This window comes from Dipodomys merriami, unplaced genomic scaffold (assembly GCF_024711535.1).
Source record: "Dipodomys merriami isolate MVZ:Mamm:240054 unplaced genomic scaffold, mDipMer1.0.p SCAF_409, whole genome shotgun sequence".
NCBI lineage: Eukaryota > Metazoa > Chordata > Mammalia > Rodentia > Heteromyidae > Dipodomys > Dipodomys merriami.
Genome location: NW_027205704.1, coordinates 12,508 through 36,571, shown reverse-complemented (window position 1 = coordinate 36,571; position 24,064 = coordinate 12,508). Strand labels below are relative to the sequence as shown.

Here is a 24,064-nt window from a genome sequence, read left to right as displayed (position 1 = left end):
GGCTTTTTTTTTTTTTTTGTTGGTCGTGGGGCTTGAACTCTGGGCCTGGGCGCTGTCCCTCAGCTCTTCAGCTCAAGGCGAGCGCTCTACCACTTGAGCTACAGCGCCACTTCCGGTTTTCTGGTGGTTTATTGGAGATAGGAGTCTCACGGTCTCTCCTGCCCGGGCTGGCTTTGAACCGCGATCCTCAGATCTCAGCCTCCTGAGTAGCTAGGATTACAGGCGTGAGCCACCAGCGCCCCGCTCAAGGCTTTTTTTTAAATCAATCATGGGACTTGAACTCTGGGCCTGGGCACTGTCCCTCAGCTCTTCAGCTCAAGGTGAGTGCTCTACCATTTGAGCCACAGCATGACTTCTGGCTTTTTTCTGTTTATGTCGTGCTGAGGAGTCAAACCCAGGGCCTCATGCATACGAGGCAAGCACTCTACCACTGAGCCACCTTTCCAGCCCTCCATTCTCTTTGAATCTGTTTCTTGTTTGGTTTCTGTGCCAGTATTGTGGCTTGAACTCAAGGCCTCGTACTTGCTATGGAGGTGCTTTACCACTTAAGCATAAGTCCAGCTCTTCTATTTATGTTTGAGGAAGAGTCTTGACATATGGCCTAGGATGGCCTCTAGCTCAAGGTCCTTCTACATCAGCCTCCTTAGTGCTGAGATAATGTGCAGCACCATGCCTGGACTAGAGCTCATAGTTTTTTAAATTAGCATAAATAATTTATAGAGGTTTTTCATTGTGATACTTACACACATGCATATAATGTAGTTTAATCAAATTCACTTCATCTTGTACTCCAACCCTCCTCCCAACCTTTTTTTTTTTTTTTTTTCTGCCAGTCCTGGGGCTTGAACTCTGGGCCTAGGCACTGTCCCTGAGCCTCTTTGTGCCCAAGGCTAGAACTCTATCACCTGAGCCACAGGTTACTTCTGGCTTTTTCTGAGTAGTTTATTAGAGATAAGAGTATCATGGACTTTTCCAACTTTAAACTGTGAACCTCAGAACTCAGCCTTCTATGTAGCTAGGATTACAGGTGTGAGCCACCAGCGCCCAGCGCTTCCCCCACCTTTGTAACAGTTCTTATAGGGTCATATACATACATGTATATGATATACTTTTATCATATCTATCCCCTTCATCATCTTCTTTCCCCCTTTCCCATCCTGTTGGTTCTGTGCCTCCAAACAGTCCCCCTTTTACTATCATGTCATATTTTTTTTTAGGTCTGGAGTCCAAGTATGAGTTAAAATGTGATATTTGTCTGACCTTGACTTATCTGGATCAAACTGATGCTCTCCATTTCCATCCATTTTTAAAAATTTCATTCCTATATCATTATGTATAGGGACTATATCTCCTTATCTATTCACTGGCTATTGGTAACCTAGGCTAATTTCATGGATGGCTAGGTATCTATTATATATTCAATTACATTTATCAGGATAATATGGTAGTTTTCATTTTAGTTTCTTTTTCTTCTTTCTTCCTGGTTTTATTTTTGGTGCTACTGGGTTGTATACACTCAGACCTTGTGCTTGCTAGACTCTACCACTTGAGCCATGTCTCTAGCCCGCTTCTATTTCAGTTATTTTTGGGATAGAGTCTCATGTTTTAGTCTGCGGCTGGACTTAGATTGGGATCCTCTTATTGTGCTTCCCAGAGTAGTTGGGATTACAGATACATACCACGTACCACCACTCTCAGTTTATTAGTTGAGATTTGATCTTGCTCTGCGTGTGTGTGTGTGTGTGTGTGTGTGTGTGTGTGTGTGTGTGTGTGTGTGTGTGTGTGTACGCGCACGCCAATCCTGGAGCTTAAACTCAGGGCCTAGTTACTGTCTCTAAGCTAGAGCTCTACCACTTGGGTCACAGTTCCACTTCTGGCTTTTTGGCTGGCTTTGAATAATGATCCTCAGATCTCAGCCTCCTGAGGTTAGGATTACAGGCCAACAGTGCCCTGGCTAACTTTTTGCTCTTACTGGTCTTTTTTTTTTTTTTTTGTCGGTCGTGGGGCTTGAACTCTGGGCCTGGGCGCTGTCCCTCAGCTCTTCAGCTCAAGGCGAGCACTCTACCACTTGAGCTACAGCGCCACTTCCGGTTTCCTGGTGGTTTATTGGAGATAGGAGTCTCACAGTCTCTCCTGCCCGGGCTGGCTTTGAACCGCGATCCTCGGATCTCAGCCTCCTGAGTAGCTAGGATTACAGGCATGAGCCACCAGTGCCCGGCTGTTGGTTTTTTTTTTGTTTGGGTTTTTTTTTTTTTGGTCGGTCATGGGGCCTGAACTCTGGGCCTGGGCTCTCTCCCTCAGCTCTTCAGCTCAAGGCTAGCGCTCTACCACTTGAGCCACAGCGCCACTTCTGGCTTTTTCTGTTTATGTGGTGCTGAGGAGTTGAACCCAGGGCCTCATGCATGCTAGGCAAGCACTCTACCACTGAGCCACCTTCCCAGCCCCTGTTTGGGTTTTTTTTTAACTGTATTTTTTTTGTCTTTTCTTTTTTGGTACTGGGGATCGAACCCAGGACGTTGCACTTGCTAGGCAAGCGCTTTGCCACTGAGCTACATCCCAGCCCTCATACTGGTCTTGAACCACAATCCCAAGTAAATGGGTCTATAGGTCTGGACTACCACTCCCAGCTAATTTTTAGTTTCTTTGTAAGCCTCCATAACTGTTTTCCAGAGTGACTACACTTATTTACCTTCCTACTAATTGTGCATAAGAGTTCCTTTAGCTCTATTTCCTCAACCAGCGTTTGTTTTTCTTGTTTTCTGATTAGGATGAAAGTGTGTCGCTTTTACTTACATTTCCTTATGGCTAAGGATGTTGAAAATTTCTTCACGTTATTTATTTGCCATTTGTACTTTTTTTGGAGAACTGTCTGTTCAGTTTGCCAATTTATTAACTGGATTATTTGTTCTCTTCGTGTTTTTCTTTTTAGCTCTTTGCGTTTTCTGTATATTAATCACCTGTCCAATGAATAGCATATAAAGATTTTTCTCCCATTATGTGGGTTGTCTTCATTCTGGTAATTGTTTCCTTTGCTGTGCAAAAGCTTTTTAATTTGTTGCAACTCCATTTGTCAATTCTTGCTCTTATTTCCTGAGCAACTGGAGTCCTATTCAGAAAATCCTTGTTTATGCCTGTGCCTTCCAGTGTTTTCCCATAGTTAGGGAAAATTTCAGGCCTTACATCAAGATCTTTGATCTATTTTTAATTAATTTTTATGCAGGGTATTGCAAATCTAGGTCTTGTCTTCTCCATGTAAATGTCCAGTTTTCTCAACACCATTTGTTGAAGAGGCTGTCTTTTAGCCAATGTACATTTTTGGCTTCTTTGTTATCTGTGTGGGTTTATTTCTGGGTCTTCTATTCCACTAGTCTAGGTGTCTGTTTTATATGATGTTTTGTTACTATGATTCTTTAGTATAAAGTCAGTATTTAAGTAGGTATTGTGGTATTGTGATAACTTCAGCATTAACTTTTTTTTTTTTTGATCCGGTCATGGGGCCTGAACTCTGGGCCTGGGCACTATCCCTTAGCTCTTCAGCTCAAGGCTAGCGCTCTACCACTTGAGCCACAGTGCCACTTCTGGCTTTTTTTCTTTTTGCTTATGTGGTGCTGGGGAATCGAACCCAGGGCCTCATGCATGCAAGGCAAGCGCTCTATCACTGAGCCACCTTCCCAGCTCCAGCATTGACTTTTTTTGTGTGTGCCAGTCTTAGGGTCTGAACTCCTCTTAGGGCCCTAGTGCTGTCTCTGAGCTTTTGTGATCAAGGCTAGCACTCTACCACTCGAACTGCAGCCCCACTTTCAGCTTGTTGGTGACATGGACTTTCTTACTCAGCTGGCTTTGAACTACAATCATCAGATCTCAATCTCTTGAAAAGCTAGGATTACAGATGTGAACACTGAAGTCTGGCAACCCTGACATGTGTATGTATGGGGGGGGGGTAATGTTGTGTGTGTGTGTGTGAGAGAGAGAGAGATAGTACTGAGGCTTGAACTCAGAGCCAGGGCACTGTCCTTTACCTTTTATACTCAAGGCTATAACTCTACAACTTGAACCACAGCTCCAATTCTGGCTTTTTTTTTATTGTTAATTGGAGAAAAGAGTCTCCTGCCCAGGTGGGCTTTGAACTTAGTCCTCAGATCTCAGCCTACTGAGTAGCTAGGATTAGAAGCATTGATCTTGCCCAGAATTTTTTGGTTATTCACTATATATATATATATACATATATATGTCAGTCCTGGGGCTTGAACTCAGGGCCTACACACTGTCTCTGAGTTTCTTTTTATTAATTAATTAATTAATTAATTAATTATTATTTTTTGTCAGTCCTGGGGCTTGAACTCTGGGCCTGGGTGCTGTCCCTCAGCTCGTCAGCTCAAATGAGAGCTCTACCACTTGAGCCACAGCGTCACTTCCGGTTTTCTGGTGGTTTATTGGAGATAAGAGTTTCATGGACTTTCCTGCCCTGGCTGGCTTTGAACCTCGATCCTCAGATCTCAGGTTCTTCAGTAGCTAGGATTACAGGCCTGAGCCACCAGTGCCCGCTCCTGATTTTCTTTTGCTAAAGGCTAGCATTCACTTTACCACTTGAGTCACAGTGCCATTTCTGACTTTTTCTGTTTATACAGTACTAAGGAATTGAACCCAGGGCTTCATGCATGCTAGGCAAGCATTCTATCAATAAGCCACATTCCCAGCCCCCCATATTAAAATTTTAATTATATTTTTTCTATTTCTGTGAACATTAGGATTGCATTGAATCTGTACATTGCTTTCAGTAGCATATCCATGTGAAAATATTAATTCTGCTGATCCATGAGCATGGGTTGTCTTTCCATCTTTTAGTGTCTTCTTAAACGCTTTTTTGTTTTTTTGTTTTTTGTTTTTTGCTTATGTGGTACTGAGGAATTGAACCCAGGGGCCTCATGCTTGCCAGGCAAGCGCTCTACCACTGAGCCACCTTTCCAGCCCCTATAGTTTTCATTGTAGAGGTTTTTCTTAGTTTATTCCTAGAGATTTTTTTTAATGGTACTGTTTTCTAATTTATTTCTCAACCTAGTCATTGTTGGTATCTTTATTTATTTATTATTTTCTTTTTTTGGGGTCCGGTCGTGGGGCCTGAACTCTGCGTCTGGGCGCTGTCCCTCAGCTCTTCAGCTCAAGGCTATCACTCTACCACTTGAGCCACAGTGCCAATTCTGGCTTTTTTATTTTTGCTTATGTGGTGCTGAGGAATTGAACCCAGGGCCTCATGCATGCAAGGCAAGTGCTCTACCACTGAGCCACCTTCCCTGCCCCTCATTGTTGGTATCTTTAAAGAGCTTGTATCCTGAGACTTTCTTTCAGAAGTGTTTATCAGATTTATGAGTTTTGATGAAGGCTGGCACGATGGCTTAGTGGTTGAGTGCTTGCATTGCATGCATGAAGCCCTGGGTTCAATTCCTCAGTACCACATAAACAGAAAGTGCTGGAAGTGGTGCTGTGGCTAAAGTGGTAGAGCTCTAGCCTTGAGCACAGAGAGGCCCAGGCCCCAGGACTGATTAAAAAAAAATCTTGATGAAATTTTAGCATCCTTTAAGTATAGGAACGTATCACTAGAGCTCACATTCCTCTCTCTGTCTCTGTCTCTGTCTGTCTCTCTCTCCTCAATCATGGGGATTGAACTCTGGGCCTGGGCGCTGTCCCTGAGCTCTTCAGCTCAAGGTTAGCACTCTACCACTTGAGCCATAGCACCACTGCCATTTTTCTGGTAGTTAATTGGAAATAAGAGTTATCATGGGGGGCTGGGAAGATGGCTCAGTGGTAGAGCGCTTGCCTTGCATGCCTGAGGCCCTGGGTTCCATTCCTCAGCACCACATAAGCAAAATGAAAAAAGTCGGAAGTGGCGCTGTGGCTCAAGTGGTAGAACACTAGCCTTGAGCTGAAGAGCTGAGGGACAGCGCCCAGGCCCAGAGTTCAGACCCCACGACCGAGCCCTCCCCCCCAAAAAAAAAGAGTTATCATGGAGTTTCCTGCCTGGGCTGGCTTTAAACTGCAATCTTCAGATATCAGCCTCCTGAGTAGCTAGGATTACAGGTGTGAGCCACTGGCGCCCAGCTCAGCCTCACTTTTTTTTTTTTTTTTGCCAGTCATGCCTCACATTCTTAATCATTACACTAGACTGCTTTTTTGTTGTTGCTGTAGTTGTTGTTTTGGTTGTGGGGCTTGAACTCTGGCTTGGGCGCTATCCCTGTGCTCTTCAGCTCAAGGTGAGTGAGTGCTCTATTGCTTGAGGCATAGTACCACTTCTGGTTTTCTAGTGGTTTATTGGAGATAAGAATCTCAAGGAGGGGCTGGAAGGTGGCTCAGTGGTAGAGCCTTTGCCTTGCATGCATGAGGCCCTGGGTTGGATTCCTCAGCACCACATAAGCAAAAAGAAAAAAGCCGGAAGTGGCACTGTGGCTCAAGTGGTAGAGCGCTAGTCTTGAGCTGAAAAGCTGAGGGACAGCGCCCAGGCCCAGAGTTCAGGCCCCACGACCGGAACAAAAAAAAAAAAAAAAAAGAATCTCAAGGACTTTTCTGCCTGGGCTGGCTCTCAGATCTCAGTCTCCTGAGTAGCTAGGATTACAGGTGTGAGCCACCAGCGCCTGGCTAGACTGCTTTTTTTTTTTTTTTGGGTCCCGTCATGGGGCCTGAATTCTGGGCCTGGGCGCTGTCCCTCAACTCATGGCTAGCACTCTACAGCCACAGCGCCATTTCCTGCTTTTTTCTTTTTGCTTATGTGGTGCTGAGGAATTGAACCCAGGGCCTCATGCATGCAAGGCAAGTGCTCTACCACTGAGCCACCTTCCCAGCCCTAGACTGCTTCTTGATTACCCTCCCTCCTTCCCTCCTTCCCTTCCTTCCCTTTGTGCCAGTCCTGAGCTTGAACTTAGGACCTGGGTGCTGTCCCTGAGCTATTTGGTTTTTTTGGGGGGGGGTCTGGTAGTGGGGCCTGAACTCTGGGCCTGGGCGCTGTCCCTCAGCTCTTCAGCTCAAGGCTAGCGTTCTACCACTTGAGCCACAGCACCACTTCTTTTTTTCTTTTTGCTTATGTGATGCTGGGGAATAGAACCCAGGGCCTCTTGCATGCAAGGCAAGCGCTCTACCACTAAGCCACCTTCCCAGCCCCTGAGCTTTTTTGCTTCTACCACTTGAGCCATTGCTCCACTTTGTATTTAACTGGAGAAGAGCCTCATGGGCTTTTATGCCCAGACTAGCTTCGAACCATGATCTTCAGATCTCAGCCTCCTGAGTAGTGAGGATTATAGGAATGAGCCACTAGTGCCCTGCTTGTTTCTTTTTTCCTAACTTATAATACTTTTTTTTTCCAGTCCTGGGGCTTGAACTCAGGGCTTGGGCACTGTCCCTGAGATATTGCTCAAGGCCAGCACTCTACTGCTTGAGCCACAGCACCACTTCTGACTTTTTCTGTTTAAGTGATGCTGAGGGATTGAACCCAGGGCTTCATGAATGCTAGGGAAGCGCTCTAACACTAAGCCACATTTGCAGGCCCTACAATCTGTTTTTGTTTTTGCTTTAGCAGTACTAGGATTTAAACTTAAGGCTGTGCTCTTCTTGGTTTGTTGACTGGTGCTTACCACTTGAACCATGCCTTTAGCCAGTTATTTTGGAAACAGAGTCTCCTTGACTTTTCTGCCCAGCCTGTCTTCTAGCCACACTTCTCCAGATCCCAACGTCCTGAATAGCTCATAATCTGTTTTGCTGGGATCCCAATATAAGCAAACAACCACAAATATCAATTTACTTTCTCTTAAAGAATGAAAGAGAATAACCTCTGCCCCCAATTTAATGAAAATAAATGAAAGAGAATGTATAAAAGGTACTTTGCAGGCAGGTATAGTGACACATATTTATAATGCCATCACTCAGGAAGCTGCATCAGGAGAATCACGATTTTGAGGCCAGCTTGAATTCCACAGTGAGACTCTGTCCAAAAGTAAATCACTTTGCAAATTTTAATATGATATACAAGTGTATACAAATGCTCTCTAGCTATCATATATGGTGTGAAGGCATTACACAAATCCAGCTCTTGCCACAGTCTTGAAAACAAGCATGGCTTACTAACCCCACTAAACAGCTGAGGGAAGAGACTCAGAAAGGGGGCAGGTAACATCACACTGACATGGTTCACACTGTAAGCCAGGCACCGGGCTTCATGCCTGTAAATCTAGCTATTTAGACAGCTGCAAATGGGAGGACGGTGGTTCAAAATTCATGCAGGCAGAAAAGTTCACGAGCCCCCCTTTCAATGCATAGCAGGGCACTGTGGTGCACACCTGTCATCATATGCTACATCTTAAGCTCTCATTTCACAGATGAAGTGACTGAGACCCACATTGCCCAATGAATTGCCAAGGGTCACACAGCTCATTATGGTGTAGCTATTTCAGGACTGAGATCCAGGGCCAGCACCTAGAACTCTAACTGCTTACCCAACGTTTTCTCCAATTTACAAACTGTCTACCTAACCCTGTCCTCTTTCTATTGGGAGAGCTTAAAGCTAGATTTGGACAGGCAAAAGTTGGAAATGAAGTAGGAATAAAGCAATTACAAGTGTTTCCAATTAAAATGAAGACACAACAGCCTTATCTGTGTATTTACAGTTGAATTTCCTGAACATCAAGTACCAGGCAATGGCTAGGATGGTGAGCTTGCCCAGAGCTCTGAGAGGAACAGTCCTCCGGAAACTTCCTCTGTGCCAGCTGCCACAAGAGATTGCTGCTGTCTGGGAATACTGGTGGAGTCTTTCAGCCTTAAAGGTAACACTTCAACCAGAATTGAGAAAAGCTACTGGCTTTACATATATCCAGAAAGGTGGCAGTGAGAAGCCAAGTTACCAGGTAGAGGTTGAGCTGTAATAATAAAGTCTGGGTATGGAGTCATCCTTGGTGTAAAGAATAATTTTCCTGTGGCTGGGTAGGTGGCTCAGTGGTAGAATGCTTGCCTTCCATGCATGAGGCCCTGGGTTTGATTCCTCAACACCACATAAATAGAAAAAACCAGAAGTGGCATTGTGGCTCAAATGGCAGAGCACCAGCCTTGAGCTGAAGAGCTGAGGGACAGTGCCCAGCCCAGAGTTCAAGCCCTAAGACCGACCCAAAAAAAGGAGGAGGAGGAGGTGGCGGAGAAGGAGGAGAAAGAGGAGGAGGAGGAGAAGGAGGAGGAGGAGGAGGAGGAGGAGGAGGAGGAGGAGGAGGAGGAGGAGGAGGAGGAGGAGGAGGAGGAGGAGGAGGAGGAGGAAGAAGAAGAAGAAGAAGAAGGAGGAGGAGGATAATTTTCCCATAGGTTGAATGCTTCTTTCCCTACCTCCAGCTCCTGGATGATGACTTCCTTCTTTTCTATTTCTTCTCCTCTAGAAGGTAAACAGATAAGACAAATAAGATCATAAGGAAAGCTCTGTTGAGAATCTTCCCTAGTAGAGCTGAAGAAAGACATAATGTGACTTAGTGGTAGAGTGGAATATGATTTAGTGGTAGAGTGCTCGCCTCACATGCATGAAGCCCTGAGTTTGATTCCTCAGTACCACTCACACAAAAAAAAAAGCCAGAAGTGGTTCTGTGGCTCAAGTGGCAGAGTGCTAGCCTTGAGCAAAAGAAGCTCAGGGACTGTGCCCAGGTCCAGAGTTCAAGCCCCAGGACTGGAAAAAAAGAAAGAAAGAAAGAAAGAAAGATAACAGTTGGGTGGCTAATTTAGGGCTCTTGGGGAGAAGGGATCACCTTGGTGGTGTGGTCTGAGCATCAGTACAAGATTATCCCAAAATGTCTTCCCCACCAACCCAAGTCTTGAGATTCCACTGGGAAGGCTAACCATTTATTAGACCAGTTGCAATCCCAGAGTGATCTGGAGATTCATAGAGATACTCAAGACACTTTCAAGTAATCTCCAAAGCATACTAGGAGGAATATAAAATGATGCAGCTGCTATAGAAAGCAGTTTGCCAGTTCCTCAAGAAGTTAAACAGAATCCACATGATTGAGCTGTCCTACTCCTAGGAATATATATAGTTGTTGTTGTTGGTTGTGGGGCTTGAACTCTGAGCCTGGGCACTGTCCCTCAGCTTTTCATCTCAAGGCTAGAGCTCTACCACTTGAGCCACAGTGTCACTTCCGATTTTCTGAGTGGTTTATTGGAGATAAGAGACTCATGGACTTTCATGCCCCGGCTGGCTTTCAACCGCAATCATCAGATCTCAGCCTCCGGAGGAACTAGGATTACAGGCATGAGCCACTGGCACCAGGCTTTGAACACAAGCTTATTAACTTCGTTGTTTTGTTTGCAGTGTTGAATACCATGCCAGGCCTTGCACCTGCCAGAAAAGTGTCTCTACCTGAGCTACCTGCCCAGCTAATTAAAGATTTCTTTAATTTCTTTTTTTTTCTTTTAGTCCGGTCGTGGGGCCTGAACTCTGGGCCTGGGCACTGTCCCTCAGCTCTTCAGCTCAAGGCTAGCACTCTAACACTTTAGCCACAGAGCCACTTCCGGCTTTTTTTTTCCTGCTTATGTGGTGCTGAGGAATCGAACCCAGGACCTCATGCATGCAAGGCAAGCACTCTACCATTGAGCCACCTTCCCAGCCCGATTTCTTTAATTTCTTTCAGCAATACTTTATAGTTCCTAGGGTGTAAGTCTCTTACTTTCTTGTTTAAATTTACTTTTCAGCATAAAGCTTTCTTTCCATCTATGGCCTTCTCTACTGGTTAAATTTACTGTTAAATATTTTATTATTTATTTATTTATTTTTGGTCTGTCATGGGGCCTGAACTCTGGGCCTGGGCGCTGTCCCTCAGCTCTTCAGCTCAAGGCTAGAGCTCTATCACTTGAATCGCAGTGCCACTTCCAGTTTTCTGGTAATGAATTTGAGATAAAAGTCTCAGAGACTTTCTTGCCCGGTTGGCTTTGAACCATAATCCTCAGATCTCAGCCTCCTGAGTAGCTAGGATTACAGGCGTGAGCCACTGGCACCCAGTCTCCAGCTAGAATTCTAATATGTTGAATACAAGTAGTCGAAGTAGACTTTCTAGATATTCTTTTTTTCTGTCTGTTTCTCTTTGTTTCCTCTCTGTCTCTGTCTCTATTTCTCTCTCTCTGATTTTAGATATAGTCTTGCTGGCCTCAAATTCATAATCCTCCTCCCTTAGCTTCGTGAGTGCTGTGAGTATAGGTATGTACCACCTTGTCTGACCCTGATCTTGTTCTTGATCTTAGGGGAGAATCTTTAAGTCTTCCATCACAGGATGCCCACTGCAGGTCCTTTTATAGGTTTTTTTGAGGAAGTTTCCTTCTATGACTAGTTCAAGTGTTTTCTTTCTTTCTCTTTTTTTTTTTTTTACAAAACAATACTCTGATATTTTATTACTCAAAGCCTTTTTATTTATCAAAAAGATTCTTTCTTTGCTAGCAGTTTAGAGACCTCTGGAATCCTAGGACCACACAGCTTCCTGTTTTTATTTAGCTTTCTGACTCTGTGCTTGTGCCTTCAGCACTTTCACGACGATTTTCTGCTCCTCAATAAGGAAAGCATGCTTGATCCTGTCCCGGACACATTTGGCACACATGGAACCACCATAGGCTCTGCTGACATGTTTTTTTTGTTTTAGACAATCACATGAGGACGAATCCCCCGGAGCCAGCCTGGACATACACCACATGCAGATTTTGGTGCTTTTCTGACCTTTTTGGTGTAAAGGTAAACAATTCTATTGCTAGGGGTTCGGGACAGCCTGGTTTTGTTAGAGGCTGTGTCGTAGGAAAGCCTACGGCGGTATGTCAATTGCTGGACCATTTTGATGGCCTCTAGACACCGTCCCCCGAAGAGCGTGTTTTCTTTCTTTCTTTCTTTTTTTTTTAAAGCAATTTTATAGCTTTATTTGACACTAATTCTCATCCACATTGACTGTAGATTTTTGAATGTGATAACAGGGACATAGGTTACCAGAGTATAGAGCTTGTTTGGGGAGTCTTCATCCTCATTCCGTTTTCTAGATAGCCGCACACGGATCCGGTAGGGACATTCCTTATTCCTTTGGCCCAGACAGCTTTGTTGAGCCTGGTATCGATGCGCACATCTGGAGTCCCCATCTCCTTCATGGCAAACTTCGGATCTCTTTGAGTGCACGAGGAGCATGCTTCTTAAAGCCCACTCCATGGATGCACTTGTGAATGTTGATGGTGTATTCACGGGTCACCACCTCGTTGATGGCAGAACGGCCCTTTTTCTTCTCACCGCCCTTCTTTGCAGGAGCCATTCTGCCGGGCCCAAGTTGGAAAAGTCTTTCTTTCTTTTTATTGATTAAAGTTTGTTGGATGCTGGGTGCCAGTGGCTCATGCCTGTAATCCTAGTCAGGAGGCTGAGATCTGATGATCACAGTTTAAAGCCAGCCTGGGCAGGAAAGTCTGTGAAACTTTTTTTTTTTTTTTTGGATGGTCCTGGGGCCTGAACTTTGGCCTGGGCACTGCCCCTCAGCTCTTCAACTCAAGGCTAGTGCTCTACCACTTGAGCCACAGTGCCACATCCAGCCTTTTCTGCTTATATGGTGCTGAGGAATCCAACCCAGGGTCTCATGCATGCAAGGCAAGCACTCTACCACTTAGCTACCTTCCCAGCTCTGTCAGACTCTTAATCTCCAGTTAACTACTGAATTTTTTTTTTTCTTGCCATTTGTGGGGCCTGAACTCTGGGCCTGGGTGCTGTCCCTCAGCTCTTCAGCTCAAGAATATCGCTCTACCACTTTGAGCCATAGCGCCACTTCTGGCTTTTTCTGCTTATGTGGTACTGAGGAATCGAACTCAGGGCCTCATGCATGCAAGGCAAGCACTCTATCACTGAGCCACTTTCCAAGTCCCTGAAAAAAAATTTTTTAAGGCACCAGGCACCAGTAGTTCACACCTGTAATCCTAGCTATTCAGGAGGCTGAGATCTGAGGATCACAGTTTGAAACTAGCCCAAACAGGAAAGTCCATGAGACTCTTATCTCTAATTAACCAATGCAGTAGAGTTGAGCTAATCAATGTAGTAGAGAGCTAGCCTTGAGTGCAAAAGCTCAAGGACAGCAACCAGGCTCAGAGTTCAAACCCCACAACTGATTTAAAAAAAAAAAGTGTGTTCCGCCAGGCTCTGGTGGCTCACGCCTGTAATCCTAGCTACTCAGGAGGCTGAGATCTGAGGATCGCGGTTCAAAGTCAACCCGGGGAAGGAGAGGCCGTGAGACTCCTATCTCCAATAAACCACCAGAAAACCAGAAGTGGCGCTGTAGCTCAAGTGGTAGAGCGCTCGCCTTGAGTGGAAGAGCTGAGGGACAGTGCCCAGGCCCAGAGTTCAAGCCCCAGGACCGACCCCCCAAAAAAAAAAAAAAAAAAAGTGTGTTGGATTTGGTGACATAATTCTTCTGCACTAATTGCAACAATCAGGCAGGTTTCTTTCTATGAATGTATTCATTAAATGCCTGGATTATATGATACTGTCTTGTTTACTGGCTTTTCACATTGTTATTGGTCCGGGGGGTTAAACTCAGGGCCTGGGTGCTGTCACTGAGGTTTTGTGCTCAAAGGTAACACTCTACCACCTTGAGCCACAGCTCCACTTCTGATTTTTTAGGTAGTTAATTAGAGATGAGAGTCTCATAGGCTTTCCTACCAGGGCTGGCTTTGAACCACAATTTTCATATCTCAGCCTTCAGAGGAAGGATTACAGATACAATCTACCAGCACTTGGCTTTATGGCTTTTTTGGTTGGTTGTAGAGCCTGAACTCAGAGTTTGGGTGGAAAGTCTATGGCACTCTTTTTTTTTTTTTTTTTTCAGTCATTGGGCTTGAACTCTGGGCCTGAGCACTATCCCTCAGCTCTTCAGCTCAAGGTGAGCACTCTACCACTTGGGCTACAGCACCACTTCCCATTTTCTGATGGTTTACTGGAGATAAGTTTCACGCCTGGGCTGGCTTTGAACTGCGATCCTCAGATCTCAGCCTCCTGAGTAGCTAGGATTACAGGCATGAGCCACCGGTGCCCAGCATCTATGACACTCTTATCTCCAATAAACTACTCAGAAAAATCCAGAAGGGGTTCTGTGGCTCAAGTAGTAGAGCTCTAGCCGGGGCACTGGTGGCTCACGCCTGTAATCCTAGCTACTCAGGAGGCTGAGATCTGAGGATCACGGTTCAAAGCCAGCCCCAGCCCGGGCAGGAAAGTCCATGAAACTCTTATCGCCAATAAACCACCAGAAAACCGGTGGTAGAGCGCTAGCCTTGAACTGAAGAGTGCAGGGACAGCGCTCAGGCCCAGAGTTCAAGCCCCACGACCGACAAAAAAAAAAAAAAAAGTCTACAGTAGCCATTACCGTGGATTGAACAAAGGCAGAGCAAGGTTGAGCTGGGGGTGTGCACTAGCATGAATTATTGTAATTTTTGTTGTTGTTGTTGGTCGTGGGGCCTGAACTCTAGGCCTGGGTGCTGTCCCTCAACTCTTCAGATCAAGGCTGGCGCTCTACCACTTGAGCCACAGTGCCACTTCCGGCTTTTTCTGCTTATGTGATGCTGAGGAATCAAACCCAAGGCCTCATGCATGCAAGACAAGCACTCTACCACTGAGCCACCTTCCCAGCCCCACTAGCATGAATTATATAGATGAATTTGAAAATTACCTGATACTGTTGCCATATCTGATTTTGAATTTATACACATTGGATCCTGCATGAAAAAACCTTGTCTCTGGAAACGGGTAGGTAAAGGGTTTCAAAGTCATTGTTTCGCAGTAGTATCCTAAAGAAAGTAGAAATGTTAGAGTATTACTCAAAAGCTAAAAATGGCATCTTTTATACAGGAAAGAGCATACCCAAACTATAACATGTATTCAAGGGGAAAATGTCTAACAGCACCATTGCCCACATAGCAGGCTCACTTCTGCTATAGTTACATACACCATTCTCCTATCTGCATGGGAAAGAAACATGTTGGCACCATCTCTGTGACTTTGTAAAAATCACTTCTCTTCCAGGAGACTAATGTCTCTAACACCTGCCCTGAGGTTACAACTCACAGGTTTTGCTTATAATAAAAAGATTCTCCCAAATATCTCTTCAGGCTATTTTCCTTTTACATCCCACTTTCCCTGGAACCTAAGAAGCTCAAGTTAAGTAATGAGATAATCCAAAGGCTGCACCATTAAGAGGCACAATTACAAAGACCTCTGCTATTAATTTTTAATGAAATTAAGGGAAACCGGAAGTGGCACTGTTGCTGAAGTGGTAGAGCACTCACCTTGAGTAAAATAGCTCAAGGATAGTGCCCAGGCCCACAGTTCAAGCACCATGAAAAATACAATAAAATAAAAAGGTCACACCTGTAATCCTAGCTACTCAGGAGGCTGAGACCTGAGGACTGGGGTTCAAAACCAGCCCAGGCAGGGATGTCCATGAGACTCTTATCTCCAATTAATCACCAGAAAGCTAAAAGTGGTGCTGTGGCTCAAGTGGTAGAGTGCTCACCTTGAACTGAAGAGCTGAGGGACAGCGCCCACCCAAGCCCAGAGTTCAAGCCCCATGATGGACCAAAATAAATCAATAAATAAAAATAAAAACTACTTTGGGCTGGGAAGGTGGCTCAGTGGTAGAACGCTTGCCTTGCATGCCTGAGGCCCTGGGTTCGATTCCTCAGCACCACATAAGCAAAAAGAAAAAAGCCGGAAGTGGCGCTGTGGCTCAAGTGGTAGAGCGCTAGCCTTGAGCTGAAGAGCTGAGGGACAGCGCCCAGGCCCAGAGTTCAGGCCCCACGACCGGACCCAAAAAATAAAAAATAAAAATAAAAATAAAAATAAATAAAAATAAAAACTACTTTGTAAGTAGTAAAATGTCATATCCACATAAAAGACAATTTTCATTATCCTTTCCTCTATATTGTCTTTTTTTTTGGGGGGGGTCTAGTCGTGGGGCGCTGTCCCTCAGCTCTTCAGCTCAAGGCTAGCACTCTACCAGTTGAGCCACAGTGCCACTTCTGGCTTTTTTCTTTTTGTTTATGTGGTGCTGAGGAATTGAACCCAGGGCCTCATGCATGCAAGGCAAGCACTCTACAACTGAGCCACCTTCCCAGCCCTTAATGCCACTTCTTTTTAGCAAGGATCATAACAGTTTGGTGGGATCAGAAGAATTATGGGCCCAAAGAATGGAGTTTTTCCCAATTTCCCAAGTTCACGTCTAGGCCTGTCAGGAAGGAGAGCCCACTGTCAGATCCTGCTGCTTGGGATTAGAATGAGAGGAGACTGAGCCAGAGCCCACAGGACTATTTAGACTACAATTGCATCAAAAGGCAAACAAAAACACAAAAATGGTGCCAACTACAAAGTCACCAGAGGTGAAATTCTGTTTATAGCCTGAGAGAGAAACAAACAAACAAACACACAAATACCCCTTACTTAAGGCATAGCAGAAACCTAGGCTAGATGTAATGGGTGTCAGATGACTTTTCTTAGCCAGGGAGCTCACCTGGTGATACTTAAGTTGCTGTTACAAAAATTTCACTCTGTTACTCAAAAGTTTCTTGAAAGATGTAGTTACTTGCCCACAGACTGTGGTATTGGGGCATCTGAGCAAATAAATGAAGGTCATTTGCTAAAAATGACTATCCAGAGAGAAGACTTCATGTGCTGCACCACAGCTGGCCAAAAGAAGCAAAAACAACCCTCTTCTAGCTGAGGCTTATGCTTGTTAATTGCTGGCTACTGGCTTCAGAAACAAGTACCACACACTAATTACCTCATTTGAAAATAAAGATTAGACAGCACAATCCAAAACAACTACTGAGTAGTAGTGATTCAAAGATTCACAGGGTTATTTTTCAACATTGACTACAGTATCCATGGTGACAGTGTGTCCCAGTAACTATTATTAAATTGATGGACCTTGTAGAAAAAGGTCAGACTTTCAACTCATTTCTAGGTGACCACATCATGATGGCTTAAGAACAAAGGAGTGAAAAAATTCAGGCAGTATGGGACAGTGAAAAAGACATAAGATTTAAAATCGAAAGACCATGGCCAAGTTCTACTTCTACCTCTTATTAGTCAGCTGACCCTAAGTAAGTCATTAGTCTCTGGATTTCTCATTTTCTGCATCTACAATGGCAATTCTACCAATTATAGATATTGTGGGATTAAATTATATGTGTGTGTGTGTGTGTATGTGTGTGTATGTGTATGCTGCCATTTCATAAACTTCAAAATACTTTATTTTTGTTTGCTGGTCCTAGTGCTTGAACTCTGGGCCTGAGCACTGTCCTTGGGCTTCTTTTGCCCAAGGCTAGTGCTATACCAATTGAGCCACAGCCCCACTCCTGACTTTTTCTGAGTTTATTGGATTAAAAAAAAAAAAAAGCCGGGCGACCGTGGCTCGCACCTGTAATCCTAGCTACTCAGGAGGCTGAGATCTGAGGATCACGGTTCAAAGCCAGCCGGGGCAAGAAAGTCCTTGAGCCTCTTATCTCCAATAAACCACTAGGAAACCGGAAGTGGCACTGTAGCTCAAGCGGTAGAATGCTCGCCTTGAGCTGAAGAGCGCAGGGACAGTGTCCAGGCCCAGAGTTCACGCCCCATGACTGACCAAAAAAAAAAAAAAAAAAAAACCCTCAGGGCTGGGAAGGTGGCTCAGTGGTAGAGCACTTGCCTTTCATGCCTGAGGCCCTGGGTTCAATTCCTCAGCACCACATAAGCAAAAAGAATAAAAGCCGGAAGTGGCACTGTGGCTCAAGTGGTAGAGCGCTAGCCTTGAGCTGAAGAGCTGAGGGACAGTACCCAGGCCCAGAGTTCAGGCTCCATAACCGGACCCCCCCAAAAAAACAACAACAACTCATGGACTTTCTTGCCCAGGCTGGCTTCGAATCACAATCCTCAGATCTGAGTAGCCAGAATACAGGTGCCAGGCAGTATTAGGGTTTTGATCTCAGGGTCATACCTCTGCCACAGAAACTTTCTAGTTATTTTTGAGAAAAGGTCTCCATTCTTGCCCAGGGGTGTCCCTGGGCACTATCCACATTTGTCAGGTTTCCCTGTAGTTACAATAGCAGGTGTGCCTCTGCATAGAGCAATTTGTTAAGTCTTACAAGCTTTTTCTGCAAGAGCTGGCCTTGAACCATAATCCCAACAATCTCAGAATCCCAAGCAGGTAATATTTTAGGCATGCAACACCAGCACCTGACTTAAGCTGTATACTTTTATAGAAACATCAGGAAGGCAGATCAGTGGTAGAGTGCTTGCCTGCATGCATGAGGCCCTGAGTTTGATTCCTCAGCATGACATAAGCAGAAAAAGCCAGAAGTGGCACTGTGGCTCAAGTAGTAGATCACTCACTTCAGCTGGCCTTGAGCTGAAGAGCTGAGGGACAAAACCCAGGCCCAGAGTTCAGGCCCCACGACCAACAAAAAAAGAAAAAAGAAAAAAAAGAAACATCAGCTGTTATGACACACTTGAAGAATTTTTCTTTTAATGTTTTATAGGAAAAGCAAACTTAAAAGAGCAAAACTGCTTAGCTTTAATCTAAATGCAAAATCTGACAAATCGCAGCCAAGAACCATTTCCTGAAATGCTCAAGTATTAGATTCAAAAGACATAAAGGGATTGAGATTAGAAAAAAATTTCCAAAGTTGTTATATACAAACCATTGGGTCAGCACAGAGAACCTGAGCAGGGCTGAATGCTCTATAAGGATGATATGGACTATTGCAGTAGAAAATGGTAATAAGAGTCAGGCGACAGTGGCTCACACTTATAATCTTAGCTACTCAGGAGGCTAAGATCTGAGGATCACAGTTCAAAGCCAGCCCAGGCAGGAAAGTCCCCATGAGACTCTTCTCTCCAATTAACTACTCAAAAAACAGAAGTAGACCTGTGGCTCAAGTGGTATTTCAGCTCAAGGCTAGCGCTCTACCACTTGAGCCACAGCACCACTTCTGGCTTTTTTTCTTTTTGCTTATGTGGTACTGAGGAATTGAACTCAGGGCCTCATACATGCAAGGCGAGCATTCTACCACTGAGCCACCTTCCCAGCCCCGGTCTGGGAAGACTAGTGGTCTACTAGTCTTGAGCAAAAGAGCTCAGGGACAGTACCCAGGCCCTGAGTTCAAGCCCCAAAACTGACAAAAAATTAAAAAATGCCTAAAATGTTTAAGAACAAAAGAACTTCTGTAAATGTTTATTCAAAACACATTTACTGGGCTGGGAAGGGATGAGAATGTGGCTTAGTGGTAGAGTGCTTGCCTAACATGCATGAAGCCCTGGGTTCCATTCCTCAGTCCCACATAAGCAGAAAAAGCCAGAAGTGGCACTGTAGCTCAAGTGGTAGAGCACTAGCCTTGAGCTGAAGAGCTGAGGGACAGTGCCCAGACCCAGAGTTCAGGCCGCACGACTGACAGCAACAACAATAACAGCCAGGCGCCGGTGGCTCACATCTGTAATCCTAGCTACTCAGGAGGCTGAGATCTGAGGATCGCGGTTCAAAGCCAGCCTGGGCAAGAAAGTCCATGAAACTCATCTCCAATAAACCACCAGATAACCGGAAGTGGCGCTGTAGCTCAAGTGGTAGAGTGCTCACCTTGAGCTAAAGACCTGAGGGACAGCACTTAAGCCCAGAGTTCAAGCCCCATGACCGACAAAAACAACAACATTTACTGAATAAACCTGATAAGCTCTGATCCCACTAATGATCGTGGGCAACTCACTCTCCAGAGAGAAATCCCACTGATGCTAGGAATCTATACCCATGTTTTAGAAATGAAATAAGAATCTTCTCCTTGGTTCTTTCAAAAGTGCATGATTAGTCTCAAGAGAGCAAACCTTTTGTTTGTTTGTTTGTTTTGTTAGTCGTGGGGCTTTACCACTTGAACCACAGAACCATTTCTGGTTTTCTGGAGGTTAATTGGAGATTAAAAGTACCACATTTAAAAAAAATAAAGAGTATCACATAAACAGAAAAAGCTGGAAGTGGTACTTTGACTCATGCTAGCCTTGAGCACAGAGAGGCTCAGAGACAGTGCCCAGGCTCAGAGGACTGTTGTGTTTTCTTCTTTCCTTCTTTCTTTCTTTCTTTCTTCCTTCCTTTCTTCCTTTCTTTTTTCCTTTCTTTCTTTCTTTCTTTCTTTTCTTTTCTTTCTTTTTGTCGGATGTGGGGCCTGAACTCTGAGCCTGGGCACTGTCCCTCAGCTCTTCAGCTCAAGGCAAGCACTCTACCACTTGAGCCACAGAACCACTTCTGGCTTTTTTCTGCTTATGTGGTGCTGAGGAATCAAACCCAGGGCCTCATGCATGTGAGGCAAGCACTCTACCATTGAGCCACCTTCACAACCCCCTAAGTTAATTTCTTAAGTTAATTTCTGCACTTCTAAGTGCATCTTCCTTTTCCACTTTAAAAGCTAATAAAATGCTAGCCATTCTAAAAGCTATTAAAAAAAAACTATTTTTGGACAATAGATCCAGGATTGTGTTTCTTACTCTGGAAAAGCAATGAATGATTCCTTATTTCACCACTCTGCTGAACAGTTGTGGCTTGTTACATGAAGATCCACCTGTCTATTAGCATTCACACCACATAATTTTATTGCAACACTCAAAATTGTACCAATATCAAAAACCCCTCAAAATATTTGAATGTAAAACTGCAAGCAATAAGTGACATTTTATTTTTTGTTACACTATTGGATGAGCTGCTCTGAAGCAGTATATGTAGGGAAGATTAAAAGGGGGGCCAGATGTCAGGTGGCGGCTCACACCTGTAATCCCAACTACTCAGGAGGCTGAGGATTGTGGTTTGAAGCCAGCCCAGGCAGAAAGTCTGTGTGGCTTTTGTTTTTGGTAGGTTCTGGGGTGTGAACTCAGGGCCTGGGTGCTGTCCCTACCCTCTTTGTGCTCAAGGCTAGCAATTTACCACTTGAACCACAACACCACTTCCAGCTTTTTTCTGAAACAAGAGTTTCATTGACTTTCCTGTCTGGGCTGTCTTTGAACCATGACTCTCAGATCTCAGCCTCCTGAGTAGGTAGTATTACAGTTATGAGCCACTGATACTCATAGCAGTGGCATGAGTCAGTGGTGCCCAGCTACTGTGAGACTTTTATCTCCAATCAACCACCAAAAAGCCACAAGTGGCTCAAGTGATAAAGCACAAGCACTGAGTGAAAAAGCTCAGGAACAGTACCCAGGCCCTGAGTTCAAGCCCCATGACCAGCACATACACATACACAAGGATAGTGGAAGGCATAAGCATCAGTGGTTTCAGATTGGTAAATGGAGGAAAGGATATTCTCCACTAAAGAGAAAGGAAGCATCTTTTACATTGCCAAACTAAACTGTCTCTGAGCTACACATCTTGAGGGTTAGTGTCACAAGATAAAATATGAAAAGAAAGCTTGCAAAATATACAGCTTTGTTCCTGGGTTCTACCACCTGATCCACAACTCTAGCTTTTTTTGCTGGTTAACTGGAGATGAAAGCCTTAAGGACTTTCCTGCCTGGGCTGGCTTCCAACTACAATCCTCAAATCTCAGCCTCCCAAGTAGCTAGGATTACAGTTATGAGTCACTGACCCTTGACATTTTGGAGTATCCATAAGATACCATAGACAGGGGCTGAGAAGGTGGCTCAGTGGTAGAGCGCTTGCCTTGCATGAGGCCCTGGGTTCGATTCCTCAGCACTACATAAGCAAAAAAAAAAAAAAAAGCCGCAAGTGGTGCTGTGGCTCAAGTGGTAGAGCGCTAGCCTTGAGCTGAAGAGCTGAGGAACAGCCCCCAGGCCCAGAGTTCCGGCCCCACGACCAGACCCAAAAAAAAAAAAAAGATACCATAGACAGATAGGCACGGATGGTTCAAGCCTATAATCCTAGTTACTCAGGGGGCTGGGAAGGTGGCTCAGTGGTAGAACGCTTGCCTAGCATGCATAAGGCCCTGGGTTCGATTCCTCAGCACCACGTAAGTGAAATGAAAAAAGCCAGAAGTGGCGCTGTGGCTCAAGTGGTAGAGTGCTAGCCTTGAGCTGAAGAGCTGAGGGACAAACGCCCAGGCCCAGAGTTCAGGCCCCATGACCGGACCCCCCCCCAAAAAAAAAAAAATCCTAGTTATTCAGGAGGCTGAGATCTCTGAGACTCTTTATCTCCAGTTAATCACAGGAAAAGCCAGACATGCTCAAATGACCAGGCCCAGCGTTCAAAGCCCAAGATGGGCAAAGTATAAAAAATAAAAAAAGAGGGGCTGGGAAGGTGGCTCAGTGGTAGAGCGTTTGCCTTGCATGCTCAAGGCCCTGGGTTCGATTCCTCAGCACCACATAAGCAAAAAGAAAAAAAAATAAAAAAAATAAAAAAATAAAAAAAAGAACCGGGCACTGGTGGCTCACACCTGTAATCCTAGCTACTCTGGAGGCTGAGATCTGAGGATCGCGGTTCAATGCAAGCCTGGGCAGGAAAGTCTGTGAGACTCTTATCTCCAATAATCTACCAGAAATCCAGAAGTGGCACTGTGGCTCAAGTGGTAGAGCACTAGCCTTGAGCTTAAGAGCTCAGGGACAGTGCCCAGGCCCAGAGTTCAAGCCCCACAACCGACAATAAAATAAAATACCACAGATTGTTGGATATTGTGCTGCATTTACTACCTGCAGGTGTGCACGTCTTCAATTAGAATTCACAAAAGCCAAGATGTTTAGCAAGGATACCTGCCAGCATCTTTCTGTCCTGCTTTTTGTGCACCAAGATTCAATCAAGTGCCTGGGAAATTGAACAAGGATCTCACTGTCATGACTCAAATCGTTACTTCTAAGGTGAAATCAGGTTGTGAGGGAGCAGCGACTCATTCAATAATTCAAATCATTGGGACATGATGGGACAAGAAACAATTCAATGGAAGAATTCTTGTTTTCATGACGACTACTAAGCCTGAGTTATAGGACGGCAATTGGCCAGAAGGAGCACTTTGATTTGGGGGAAGTTTCTGTGCAGAGGGTGGGGTGAGGGCGCCTTGGGAGGCTGGATGGGTGCCACAGGCAGCATGACTGCGCTGGGTGTGGTGGACACAAGAAGACAAGTTGACCAGAAGACAGGTTTCTAAGCATCTCGGTGATGGCCACTCGCCAGAGGCAGGAGGTCTGAGATACCGGCTGCCACTTCCCTCCCTGGGGCCACCAGCTCTCTAAGGCATGCATGCTCTAAGTCTGCAACCTGAAGACTGAACAGCCCCCCCTCCCCCTCCCCCTCTCCCCCCACCTTAGGCCCTGCAGTGCCACCTCATGACCTGGCCTCGGATGTACTGGGCAAACCCGAAGCCAGGGGTGAGGAAGGGACCTCTGGGGACGAGGGGACCCTGCTGCTGTGCGAGAACAGAGTGGGAACTAGAAGTTTCTCTCAGGAAAGGACCTCCGAGGCCGCCCCCCCCCCCCCCGCGTCCCTCCCCGGCAGCCCGGGCCGCAAGGGCCGCACAGGCCCGGCCGTTACCTCAGCCCCAGGAGCTCCCAGGCCCAGCCAGGTTCTTTCTTACAGCCGAACTTAGGGGTCCTCCACACCTCAGAAAAGGGGCCAAAGAGGAAGGTCCCACTTAAAAAATACAACAAGAGTTCTTTGAAAACAGCGGGCGCAGACGTCGAGTGAACTTCTATGGCCTCGTGCCACAGAGGTCCTTCTGCGCAAGCGCATCAGCAGTGTATCCCGCGCATGCTCCAACCCTCCCCGCCCCGCCCCCGCCACTTCCCGGCTCCGGAAGCCTGGCTGAGGTCTGCCCTCTTTTCCCCAGGAGGATGCTTCTGGGCCCACCTGCGTGACCCCCGAACGGGCCCACCCCCGTACCCCACCACCCACCTTCCCGTAGCTCCAGGATTCATCCACTGCGTGCACCTGATACGTGTTGCGGCGCATGTTGTCTTCAACAACTGAGAGCCCTTACTGTGTGACATGCATTGGGCAAACTTCTTCAATCCTCACTGCCAGGCCCTCAGGTATTTTATGTATGTATGTACGTATGTATGTATGTATCTATCTATCTATCTATTTTTGTGCTGGTACTGGTG

The 24,064-nt window shown here is 45.5% G+C and overlaps 1 protein-coding gene and 2 pseudogenes across 2 annotated transcripts in view; all 3 read right to left on the bottom strand.

The window, feature by feature from the left end:
* Window positions 1–23,659, bottom strand: part of LOC138806858 (membrane-anchored junction protein-like) — a 43,059-nt gene extending 19,400 nt beyond the window's left edge. For both annotated transcript variants that reach the window (XM_069992273.1, XM_069992274.1), the window contains exons 1-3: window positions 23,496–23,659; window positions 14,682–14,799; window positions 9,352–9,397 (exon numbers count right to left, since the gene is read on the bottom strand). In XM_069992273.1, coding sequence (XP_069848374.1) covers window positions 9,352–9,397; window positions 14,682–14,782 — 147 coding nt within the window. In that variant the 5' untranslated portion in view covers window positions 14,783–14,799; window positions 23,496–23,659. The remainder of the gene's footprint in view (window positions 1–9,351; window positions 9,398–14,681; window positions 14,800–23,495) is intronic.
* LOC138806857 (large ribosomal subunit protein eL34-like) lies at window positions 11,479–11,846 on the bottom strand (annotated as a pseudogene).
* Window positions 11,909–12,307, bottom strand: LOC138806812 (large ribosomal subunit protein eL31-like; annotated as a pseudogene).
* Window positions 23,660–24,064: the final 405 nt, after the last annotated feature.